This window comes from Acanthochromis polyacanthus, chromosome 6 (assembly GCF_021347895.1).
Source record: "Acanthochromis polyacanthus isolate Apoly-LR-REF ecotype Palm Island chromosome 6, KAUST_Apoly_ChrSc, whole genome shotgun sequence".
Classification (NCBI taxonomy): domain Eukaryota; kingdom Metazoa; phylum Chordata; class Actinopteri; family Pomacentridae; genus Acanthochromis; species Acanthochromis polyacanthus.
Genome location: NC_067118.1, coordinates 19189791 through 19201576, shown reverse-complemented (window position 1 = coordinate 19201576; position 11786 = coordinate 19189791). Strand labels below are relative to the sequence as shown.

General features: G+C 39.7%; 1 protein-coding gene across 1 annotated transcript; it reads right to left on the bottom strand.

Annotated features, from left to right (window-relative positions):
- Positions 1-4589: 4589 nt before the first annotated feature.
- Positions 4590-11647, bottom strand: icmt (isoprenylcysteine carboxyl methyltransferase). The gene is made up of 5 exons (XM_022222046.2): positions 11342-11647; positions 10686-10774; positions 9691-9860; positions 8063-8280; positions 4590-7013 (listed from the first exon to the last, which is right to left on the bottom strand). The coding sequence occupies exons 1-5, from the start codon at positions 11558-11560 to the stop codon at positions 6834-6836; spliced, it is 876 nt and encodes a 291-aa protein (XP_022077738.1). The 5' UTR covers positions 11561-11647; the 3' UTR covers positions 4590-6833.
- Positions 11648-11786: the final 139 nt, after the last annotated feature.

Sequence of the window (11786 nt, the reverse complement as noted above, 5' to 3'; positions counted from 1 at the left end):
ATTGATCTAAGATGGATTCATAAACAGAATTTACCGAAAGCCCCACCTAAACGTCTTCAATTTGACAGATTTGTAAAAGTGTTGAATATTGATTAAATTGATCAATCATGTTCCATGTAGAGGAATCAGGCAATTTTTCACTTTTTATCTTGGTTTAGTCAGAAAGATAGTTGATAATGTGTGAATTGCTTCAGCTTGTGAGCTGTAAAAGGTTTTAATCTTTGGGGCCGAGTGTCAAAAAACATTTAGAAACCAACATCAACAAAACACTCAAAGATTTGAACATCATTAAAGGGAAATCCAACTTTGGCATGACAATGTCTAATAAAAGGACATTTATTTCCGACATAAAAGTGTGATATTCATCCTTTGGAGCTTCTCTTCACATCATCTTCTTCCTGGACTGGTTTGGTCGAGAGCATGTGCAACAAACATCTGAAAAACTGCACTGTAACATCAATGAATGATACTGAAGTTTAATCTCTACATAAATGAGACTGAGTCTGGATGTGCTGCTCTGTCATTAACTCCTAAGTTTAGGGAAAGTTCAAACAAAAGAGGACAGTTCAGATAAGACTTGAGAATGAGCTGATTTTGAACAAACATCTCAGACTTTCTGCGCTTCAACACCTCTAGCAAGATATTTTAACAACAAGCAACTCAAGAGATCCAGAAGTTGCAGAGAGTTAGCTTTAGCTGATCTACAGAACATGTGGGACGCTAACTAGCAAACATTTCAGACTTTTCTCTGTGAATTCTGAGAAATAATTTACTATCTAATGACAGAGCTACACATCTGAACTCAGTCTCATTAAAACAGACTCTAATTCAGTGTCATCCATCCATATTAAAGTGCAGTTACCCAAAATGTTTGTTGCATGAGCTCCAACTAAACCTGTCCAGGTAGAATGCCACTTTGACAAACAGGAAGTGGAAGATTTCAAGCAGATTTATTGAAGGGGGAGCTGGACTGTACTCAGTGAGGTCGAGTATAGAGGGGTGTTTTGTGTGTGTGTGGTTTTTTTTTGCTCAAGTTTGTTTTTTATCACATAATTATTGCAAGTAGTAATATTAAAAATTCCAAAATTGTGACAAAAACATGTACCACAAACAAAAAGCAACAACAAAACAACCTCCCCGGTCACCACACAATAATTGAGTTAAATGTAAAATGCACAGAGTTGAAAAATAAATAAATAATTTTGAAATTAAAAAGCATTCCATTGCCACCCCATGCACACAAGTGGGCACTATACACACATACACACAGTCCGGGACATATGGTAAAAGCAGTCAGCTTGCAACAACAGTAAACACCAGTACCTCTATGTATTTGAGGAAATGCCTCCAGCTTTTGTTAAATTTGTCAAGAGAACCATTTAATGTACACCTTATCTTCTCCATCTTAATAAAGTAATGAATGTCCTTGATCCATAAAGCATGAGAGGGAAGAATAGGAAACCTCCACTTCAACAAAATCAGGCGTCTAGCTAACAAGGTAACAAATGCTACAAAGTCCGCCTTATATTTAGAGAGTGACAGAGTAGGGGGCAAAACCCCAAATAATGCTGTGAGTGCTGTCAGTTCGAATCATGTCATGCTACAAATTGAAATGGAGACAAATATTTGCGACCAATAAGAAGATAACAACGGGCACGACCAAAACATATAAAGGTGGGTAGCTGGAGCTTGGTGACATCTATCACAAGTGGGGTCAATATCATTATAAATGTTTGAGAGTCTGACTCGAGTGAAGTGTATCCGATGCAAGATTTTGCAGTGGGTCAGACCATGCCTAGCACAAATAGAGGAAGAATCAACCCGACGCAAAGCAATACCCCAAAGCTCCTCGGAGATTCCCTCCCCCAGATCTTCCTCCCGCTGTGTCTTGATTTTCAATAAAGAAGTTGACTGCAGTGAATAAATAAGATCATACAAACGTGAGATCATACCTTTTATGCCCGGAAATGGGATTAAGAATGAGAGCAGGGAATTGAGAACTCAGATTGCGGGTGAAACTACAGATCTGTATACATCTGAAAAAATGCTGCTTTGGCAAATGATACTTCTCTGAGAGTTGCTGAAATGATGCAAATGTATTATCAATATACAAATCGCTAAATTGTCTTATACCAGAGGTGCACCACAAAGAAAACGTACTCTCAAGACGAGAGGAATAAAAAACAGGATTAGCCAAAATTGGAGCTAGATAAGAAAAGGTCTGTAGACCAAAATGACGTCGAAATTGCTTCCAAATTCTCAGAGTAGATTTAACTAAAATATTTTTACAGTAGGAAGAGACTGCAAAATTGATGGGATATGGACAAGTGCTGTCAATGAGGCAGGTTTAACCAAGAAGGGGGAACAGGAAGCCCGTCCAGAAGGATCAATAGCTGAATTACTTTAAGGTTGGCTGCCCAATAGTAAATGTTAAAGTTAGGCAGGGCGAGCCCTCCAAGAGATCTTGGCCTCTGCAATACTTCCCTACGCAGCCGAGGCCACCCCCCACCCCCACGCCATTCCATATGAACTTAGTAACTAAGCCATCTAGTTAATTAAAGAAGGTCTGGGGAATAAAAATGGGTATACACTGAAAAAGGTAGGACAGCTTGGGGAGAATGTTAATCTTAACACCATTAACTTGAGTCACAAGGGACAAAGGTAGCAAAGACTACTTCTGAAAATCTACCTGAATCTGAGACAATAAAGGGGTAAAGTTAAAATTGAATAGGTCCTCAAATTTGTCTGTAACCTGAATACTGAGATATGTAAAACCAAACGGGACAACTCTGAATGGGAAATTCTGCGTAACATTACGAGCTGCGTCATTTAGAGGAAACAACTCGCTCTTGTTCAAGTTGAGTTTATACCCTGAGATACAGCCAAAAGAATTAAGAATATCAAGAGTGACAAGAACCGAACAGATAAATTAAGAGAGATATAACAACAAATCATCTGCATAAAGTGAGACTTTCTGTTCAAAGCCATTCCTGGTAACACTAGTTATACGGGGGTCTGAGCACAGAGTCACAGCAAGTGGCTCGATAGCTATAGTGAACAGAAGAGGACTTAAAGGGCAGCCCTGACAGGTAGAGCGATGCAAAGAAAAATATTCTGATCGTGTATTGTTCATTCTAACCGAAGCCGTTGGGGATGAATAAAGAAGTTTTACCCAAGAAATAAACCCCTGACCAAATCCAAACTTCTCCATTGTGTAAAGTTTTGTGGGTTTTTAAGGCTGATAGTGATTATTAGTGAAACATTTGGAGGAGATATTCATTTGCAGTAAATTAAAGTATTTAAAATCTTGGAGTTAAAGTTAGAAGAACACAAACTCTAACAGAAAACTTTGTTGATACGTTTTGTTTTGTTTACAGATGTTAAGTTAAAGGAGTTTTATTCGTGACGTATAACCAATCAAATCACTCCAGAAGACAGAGCGACCACAGCTAGATAAAGGTTCAGAGCCAAAGCAGCGCCATTTTTAAATTGATTTATTACCGTAAATCAGTAAAAACTAAAATACTGATAATCAGTAAATCCGTCAGCCCACAATTACTACAATTCTACAATGTATGTCTCTTTCGTTTGACTTATTTGTACAATATATGATGTATATGATGGTGTTTTTTTCATACCAAAGGCAATACTATGATGTTTTCTCAGAGACATACTCTGCTACTCTGTTTGTTCTGGTCCTGGGCCGCTGCTCTCCTCCTCTGTTTTCTGGATTGTACTCAGCTGCATGCCTTCGTCCACCCGGCCTCCATTGACTCGTCCCGCCTGCCGTCTCTGTAGCTGAAGCTGGATTGAAATAGACCAAAGTACAGTCCAATCACGATGCCAGCTGCCTCTCAAAAGGCTCCTTCATCTGACGGCACTTCTTCTGAGCGGAAGCTGAGCTTCAGCAGAACTTTGGAGATGTGTTCCAGTGGTTGGTGGATGTGTGGGGAGATATTGTTCAGAAAGGAAAACAGGGAACCCATTGGTAGTTTTTTGTTTATCGTGCTACTGCGGTGTGTTTTTGGGTTTTAAGAAGTGAACAGGAAGTTGTTTTTTTTTCATACTGATGGTCTTTTACTTTGTTCCTGGTTGGAATGCCCATCAATGTCAACATGAAGTTCACTTTTAGTTCTGTTTATTTTAATTTTACTAACACCCATTTGCTTTTAACCCCCTCACATGTTGTGTTGTTTTAAACTTACTCTTTCAAATAAATATTCATCTAACCCTCTGGAAACCAGCGTTTGGACTGTTTTTGTGTTGCTCCTCACCTACTTCAGACAGCCGGTAAAGAACGTTTTGTGGACTAAAGGCTTTTCTATGACATTTTAGAGTGACATGCTATACTGTGACATTTTAAACATCAGTTTTTAATGACACTTATTTCAATACTTTGGTAAAATTGACAGTCATCCTTGGGATTTCAGACACTGCTAATGGCTACCTTTTATGAGGATTACTGTAAATCCATTACGTCTTCCCCATGAAGCCCAATGCATTATGTCCACTTTGTTCATCTCACCATACATGACATCTTTAAAAAAAAAAATCCCCTCTGCATAATGAAAACAATAAAGACACAACACTTTAATGAACTTCCTCAATTTAATTTCACACAAGTGGTGTTGACACAACCCGCGTTGTGAAGAAACAGTCTGAAAGGATGTGCAGCTTATCGAAAATCCTGCCTGCTGCACCGGTCACTTGCATACAGCTGTTTCAATATCTCAACTATTCAGTGCACTTAACAGATATGCTACATGCGTTTCACTTTAAAAACCAGACCATAAGCACTCCTCAACCCAAAAACATAAATTAATTCCAATATTAATTCAGCATTTAGTAGACTGGGTCATTGGTCAAATTGAAAACTAAAATAACTGATTGGTATCTCTTGTGGTGGACAAAGAAAACTCCAGAGACCCAAGGAATGTATTAAAAAGCAGAAGTGTCTACTGATTAGAAGCTCCACCAAGGAGAAATAGATGTACAAGTGAACAGTGTCCTTGTACTTTACTACTCAGGTTACCACATGCCAATTAAAAGTGTCCCCCCAGTAAAGCAAAACAAGGAATGGTCACAATGTTATAATGTTCCCTTTTAATAAAAATCTGGTAAATAATTATTTTGAGGGTAAACTCCTACTTAGGAAATGTCCCCAACTGTCCTCTTTCCTCTTGCTTCAACACACTGGATCATCTCATGTTAGAGAGATCAGTGTCGTTTACAGGATCATCCTACTGAACGTCTTTGCATTGCTATGAGCCATTGCTTGAACTGTTAAAATCAAGCCTGAGTCCTGACACACAACTTGTGGTGGAGTGTTGGAGCTGTAAGGTGGTGACATGAAGACATGGTGTAAATCCTGCACATTTTATATCCTCCCCTGGCCTCATGGTGATGACATACACAGATTTGGAGCTGGGCAATAGAACAAGCCCCACCAGACCTAATGGTACCGAGTATCATTTGGAGCTAGCTCACCTCATGTCCACGGACGGGTTTTTTTAGTGGAGTAAACCTTCAAGTATTTGCTAGTAGGGGTAAAGGATGTTAATCATCATCAGTGTCAGCCAATGGAGGCTCTGAATCTCAGCACTGACAGACAGAAAACAGCTGTCAGGTTTGCAGTTTATCTGAAAATGTCACTTTTACATTTAAGCTAAATTATTTTACCAGATAAATGTGTACATTTGAAAAGCATTATTTTATGTGTGAACCTGCCAGTGGGTCATCACCATAAGAATAACTAAGAGGATACTACAAAAACAATCATATATTACTGTCCACAGAAACTTTGCAAAAAGAGGAAAGCTTGGAGGTGGAGTGCAGCTCTGCGGGACAATGAGGCCCTTCCCACAGCACAGGTGGCACTGTCTGACTTCTTGACATCAGGTGAGTAAGGTGCATGAGGCAACAGTTTCAAGTCCCATTTGGCTGCTTCTACCACCTGTGCTGTGTGGATGTGAGCATTACCCGGCAGCAAAAACACTCCAGCTCAATGCCTTCCTCTCCTTTTTTCTTTGATTGCTTTAAACCTTCTGAGTTGTTGTGAACATGGATATATAGTTTACAGTTATGACTCAAAACAGTAGTTATGCCCCTTGTTTCCAGGTGATGCCAGGAACTTTCTGAAGTACCCTCGTATAATATGTTAATTCCACTACATGAGAGAGACTTGGTGTACTCTCCAATTAAATGGAACAATTATGTGCATATATTGAAAATGGCCAAAGTGAGCTGGAAAATATCAGCATATCAGATATTACATACTGTATCAACATGGTCCATCCCTAGCTTTATGGTTTACTGTGGATTTAAACTACACTGAAGATAGTAAACAGTAACTATCACTAGTGCAAATGTAAACTCCAATAACCCTTCTGAACCTAGTTGATTTCCTGTGAGATTCAAACATCTCCAAACATTTGCCACTAAAACATCAGAGAATGGTCGCTGCACTCTGCTGAAGTCTGACCCCAAGAGGAACAGTGCAGTATCATTCTTTAAAACAGGTGAAGAGTGAAAACACTTAGCATGATCAAAGCATGTAGACTGAAACAAGTGAGACAGATGGACTGAGTGTAGAAATACATGTAGTACAATGGAGGTTGTCTGGTTTTTAACTGGATTTTGGAGCTTGCTGGGAAAACAACAGCCCAGCTGCCTGCCTCCGTCCTCGCTGTCACAGTCTCTGTGAGCTACAGGCTGCAAGCCAGCTGCAGGGTTTCATCTCAGGGGGTGGCTGTCATGGCAGACAACACACGCCCATCAGGTCTGACCTGCTTTAGTGCTTTAAGTCTGGTAGGTCCAGCATTTAGCCCCTGAAACTAGTTGACACGGATGCCTGAGATGAAGGGCAGTCCAGTGGGAACCTTCTTCTTGTACTCCACATAGTCCTCAGCAAAGAAATGGATCAGGGAAAGCTCCTCCTCCTCTATCCGCTCCCGGAAGAACCGCCAGCTGGCTATCGTGTATCCCAGTATACACACCGGGTTACACAGCATGACCTGCAGCAGCCAACAGTCTGATCAGCAAACAAAACTACATGCAGGACATGTCTCTTTACAAGCACAGAGAAGAAAACTGCCACTGTAATTCATCTGTCAGTTTTTTGAACACCAACATATTTTTGCTCATAACTTTTAGTACTTGTAGATTTTTGTCATATTTCAGTACAAAGCATTCCAAATGGGACATCTGACAGACAGGCAGTCCAGGAGTCCAGGTCAGTCATGAGTTAGTTCTTTCTATTTAAGTCATTGACATTTAGAGTTAGCTGTTCATCAATGCATACGTTTATTATTGCTTGATTATCTGTGTTCAGACAGAGAAACAGCAGGAGGGAGCCTCCATTTCCAGCTTAGTGTATAAGCCAAACTGCTTATTTGAATAGGAATCAAATCTTTGTTACTGTGGTCCATTCTTGTCCTAGTTCGCTGGCTTTTATTTTAAACAACAAATTGCACGAAATTAACCTTGACGCCCAATTATAGAACAATGATATTAAAGAAACGAAGGTCATAATGTGAGCCATCACACCTATGCATGTAGTCAGCTCCATCTTTCTTTTAATTCCAGAACATTTTAAACAGCTTGCTAGATGGCTCTGAACTTCCTGCAGCAAAATATTGAGAAGACTGTGGGGACTGTTACTGGCCCAGGCACAGCTAATGCTTTACTTCAAAAGGTTTGGGTTCTCTGTCTTGGTGTCATCTTTGAAAACAACCTCAGCTTGATCGAGGATATAAACTCAGTCGTCACGTCTTATTTTCTGCAGCTCAAGAAGTTGTCCAAGAGGAGTAACATTTTAGTCAAGCAGAATTCTGCTCTTATTTCACCTCATTTGGACTGTTGGAACTCTACACATTGTTGGGGAAATTACAGCTTCTCCAAAATGTCATTTGACTTAAAAACAAAAAGGAACTGATCATCTATCTGGTCATAGTGGCAGGAATCCCTACTGCCATTACAATTAAAAGGTTTATCTGAGTAATAACATAACCTGAAAAGCATGAATGAGCTGAGCTTGAGGTTAAGCGGTGCAGTCGTAGCTAACCTGTGTTCCTATGCTCCAGTAGAACCAGCCCACATAGGAGGGGTGTCTGAAGTAGGAGTAGACCCCACTGGTGACCAGCACGTGGCTCTGGGCCTTCTCATTCTGGACGATGTGGTTGAAGTTGGAGCCGGCCGTCAGCATGGCTGCCTTCCGCAGGCCCTCCCCACACAGCACCATGAGGAGACCCACGAAGCTCAACCAGTTCAGCTGCTTCAGCTCTGAGAGAGAGAGAGAGAGAGAGAGAGAGAACACTGATGACACACTGGTGAACCCAAAGACAGTCAACCAAAGAGCATTAACACATGATTCTGGACTATTTATTACATGATGTTACAACTAGGCTAATATTGACCCTATGAGCAGACGGTGGACCTGGTTCCACATCTGCAAACCAATGGGAAGAGAGCTGCATCACTTTTGCCTTTTTCATCTCCTGACACCAACCATACAACCATAATTAGTAGCCGATTGTTTCAGATGTTTTTAAGGTGAATGCTAATGAGGTCTCTGTACTCAGAGTTGTTAAGGGAAGAAAATCCACTAGAGCAGGAAATTCATGAAATACAAGTTGTTAAGTCTGTAGGCTAAAGCTGTTACACCAGTGTGTCGGACGCATAATCAATACTTCATATCTTCTGTTGCTTAAATCATTTTCAGGCCGAAGGTTTTGAAATTCACTGGGCTGTCAATATGAGCTAATGTGTCACTTCTCAGTTCATGGAGGTGATGGTAGATCTAAGTGGAGCGTTAGTTTTAGTCATTTATAACGTGGGGCTCCTTCATATGTTAAAAGAAAATAAGGGCTCAATAGGAGATTTCGTTTCTGTAAGTGGTCTGATTACATGTAATAAAAACTGAACCTATCTGGCAAAATAAACACCACATCAATACTTAAAATTGTGTTTTAAAATTCTGACCAGTGCAAACATACACGTGCAACAGCAAAGCCATGCCAACTTCTAATCAGTGAAAACAGCACAGACAATAACACAGATACAGAACCAAGAGAATGGGTGAGATGAAGAGGAAGCAGCACAAACCATTCGGCTTTGCACTTAGAAGACCAGAAAACCTTTAGCTGAGATTTTGTTAAATATGGGGAGCAGCAGCTTTTCTCATAGACGACTGGGTGGCAACTAGAACATGAATTTCACACAGACTCCCCATGTGACTTTACCATTTTTGTACCTTCAGCCTGACATGTCTTGTCTTCAGCATGAGCTACACTACACCACTAATGGAATACTGAAAGGCAGTTACCAGTTTTAACCCCTTGACACCTGAATTTATTTACAATTATATCAAAAACAATTGTGTGCTTTTGATTTCCAGCTGATGCTAAATTAAGTGGAGACTTAATTTATCTATTACAGATAGAACAGATACATAATAATATTAATAATAACAACAGATATATAATATTTTAGGTCCCACTCCAACCGGTCCTAAGACAAACCGCTGCTTTCAAAAAGTTCCTAGGTACGTACTGAATGTGCACAAACTGGAATTGGGGGAATGGATACGCCATCTCGGCTGCAGTCTGGATGAAAGTGGTGCGTTGCAAATTTGCAACAATAGGCGTCAAGGGGTTAAGTGGACTGAGAGTGGGCATGGTGAGGACAACCAACCTGGAAGTGTCAGCTTTTCAACAGTGAACTCCACCCATGAGGAGACAGCAGCTAGGGTATACTCCACACTGTGGTTGAGGAGGAACGAGTCCAGCGACAGACTACGGGGGTTGATGACGGCTGTAACCAGGTATTCGGAGTAGTGGAAGAACGACAGGGAGCACATGTACCTGCAAGGAGTCATTATGACCGCTTCATTAAACTGGAACAAGCCTTGGTTACAAAATATACATCCTGCTGTCAAAGTACAGCACATGCCAGTTAATCAAAGTAGAATCACAATTATGGTTTTCAGTTAAGCTGAATTCACTGGTGAAAAGTATCACAACATTAAAAAAAAAAGGTGCATTTAACTCTCGTGTTGTCCAGCGGGTCAAAACTGACCCATTTTAAAAGTTTGAAAATGTGGGAAATTATTATTATTATTTTTTTACATTGAAACTTCTAATGACCACATTTTCAGCATTTTTAGGAAATTTTTGAACATTTTTGATGGAAAAAAAGAAATGCTAAAAATGTTTCTTAAGAACATTCACATAAAAATCCACTAAAATCCTGTGAAATTTGCTGGATTTTGGTTGATCTAGAAAACTTTAGATTTACTGATAAATATGTAATCACTTTAGATATTTTTTAGGAGTTTTTGGAAGATTTTTAGTATTTTTTTTTAAATATTTACAAGAATTTTCTTGCCAAATCTGGGGGATTTAAAAAAAAAAAACTTTCAAGGGAAACTTTGAAGGAATTATTGGAATTTTTGTCCAGAAGGTTCTGAAAATTTTCACAAATTTTGGGATTTTTTTGCTGAATTTTGGGATTTTTTTCAGACAAGGAAACAATATTTTTTGGTGCCCGTAAATGAGGACAACAGGAGGTTTAAACACATGCAGATATAGCGGCTTGAAATATACTTATTTCAAATTTACATTTTAGACCATCAGTGACATCAATTTCTGCACAGTAACTTCGTGACTGGTGAGAAGTAAAGTACATACCACCCAAAGTGTGTCCAAGTGGTTTGAGAGAAGCTTATAATTAAGCCACAGCCAAAAGTAACTCCCAGGAAGCAGGCTCTCACAGCAACCTAGGAGGAGCCAGGACACTCTGGTTAACACAGCTAACAGCACACCCACTGGGAAGTTTCGCTATAATTCAGCCAGTATTCAAATTAATGCTTTGCTTAGTGACTGGTTATTATGGATAGCATCACCTCAAGCCATATTATAGAAGCAAATTATACACAAACCAAGAAAACACTGAATTATCTGATGTCTGAATCGAGTTTTGGGTGACATTACTTCCACGGCACATAAAGGACTTGTCAGTGCTATTTGTAAAATAAAATGAAACGTATCAAGTCTCAAGCAGTGACTAAGCCTCTCTAGCTCTACCTGGCTTAGGTTTCCATCTATAGCACATCAATACCAGCTGTCTGGTCCCTCCTTAGCTAAGAAGATTAACTAAATTGGCAGCTAGCTAGGTGAGTTAGCCAGCATTAGCAGTGCAACATTAAAATTTAAATGGACAAGTTACGTCAGACACTACATTCACGTAGATGAAACACTTTACCGCTGAAGACCATTCATTTATATCTATGTATTTATATAATAAAATCAGAAAACTGGTTACTTAACGCCAATGCTTTGCTTACCTTGTACAGAGGTCCCCTGTATATGATTAGCAAGAGGCCGTTGACAACTGCAATGTGCACACAAATAGCTATTTTCCCGGGAGTCTCCGTCAGATAATCAAACACCCAGTCAAAACGTCCAAACCAGGTTCTGATCAAAGGGATTACAACAACGCTGAGCCCTAAAATAAAGCTTTTTATACTTACTCTACCTTCCAGCACAAACTTACTGCCTGCCATGATGGAAGTAATGTGCTCAGCTGTGCTAAACGAACTCTCGCGATGACTGAATGACAACGTTGTTTGCTCATTTCTGAGTTTCACACTTTGCACACGCCAAAAATATTAACTCTTTTGCTTTGTATGAATGAAATTGATTAAATCCATAAACACAAAGTAAAACCTCATTTTGAAGAACATGCTTAAGGTTTTGAGCAGGTTTGTACATGAAAGATGAACAGCAGGA

What these genes read in the sequence shown, in the direction of transcription:
- icmt (XM_022222046.2), bottom strand. Translation starts at nt 11,560, where the DNA reads ATGGCAGGCAGTAAGTTTGTGCTGGAAGGTAGAGTAAGTATAAAAAGC. An exon ending in ACAGGGGACCTCTGTACAAG is followed by an intron (nt 10,775 to 11,341) that starts GTAAGCAAAGCA and finishes GGCTCCTCCTAG; the next exon opens with GTTGCTGTGAGAGCCTGCTT. An exon ending in ACTTGGACACACTTTGGGTG is followed by an intron (nt 9,861 to 10,685) that starts GTATGTACTTTA and finishes GACTCCTTGCAG; the next exon opens with GTACATGTGCTCCCTGTCGT.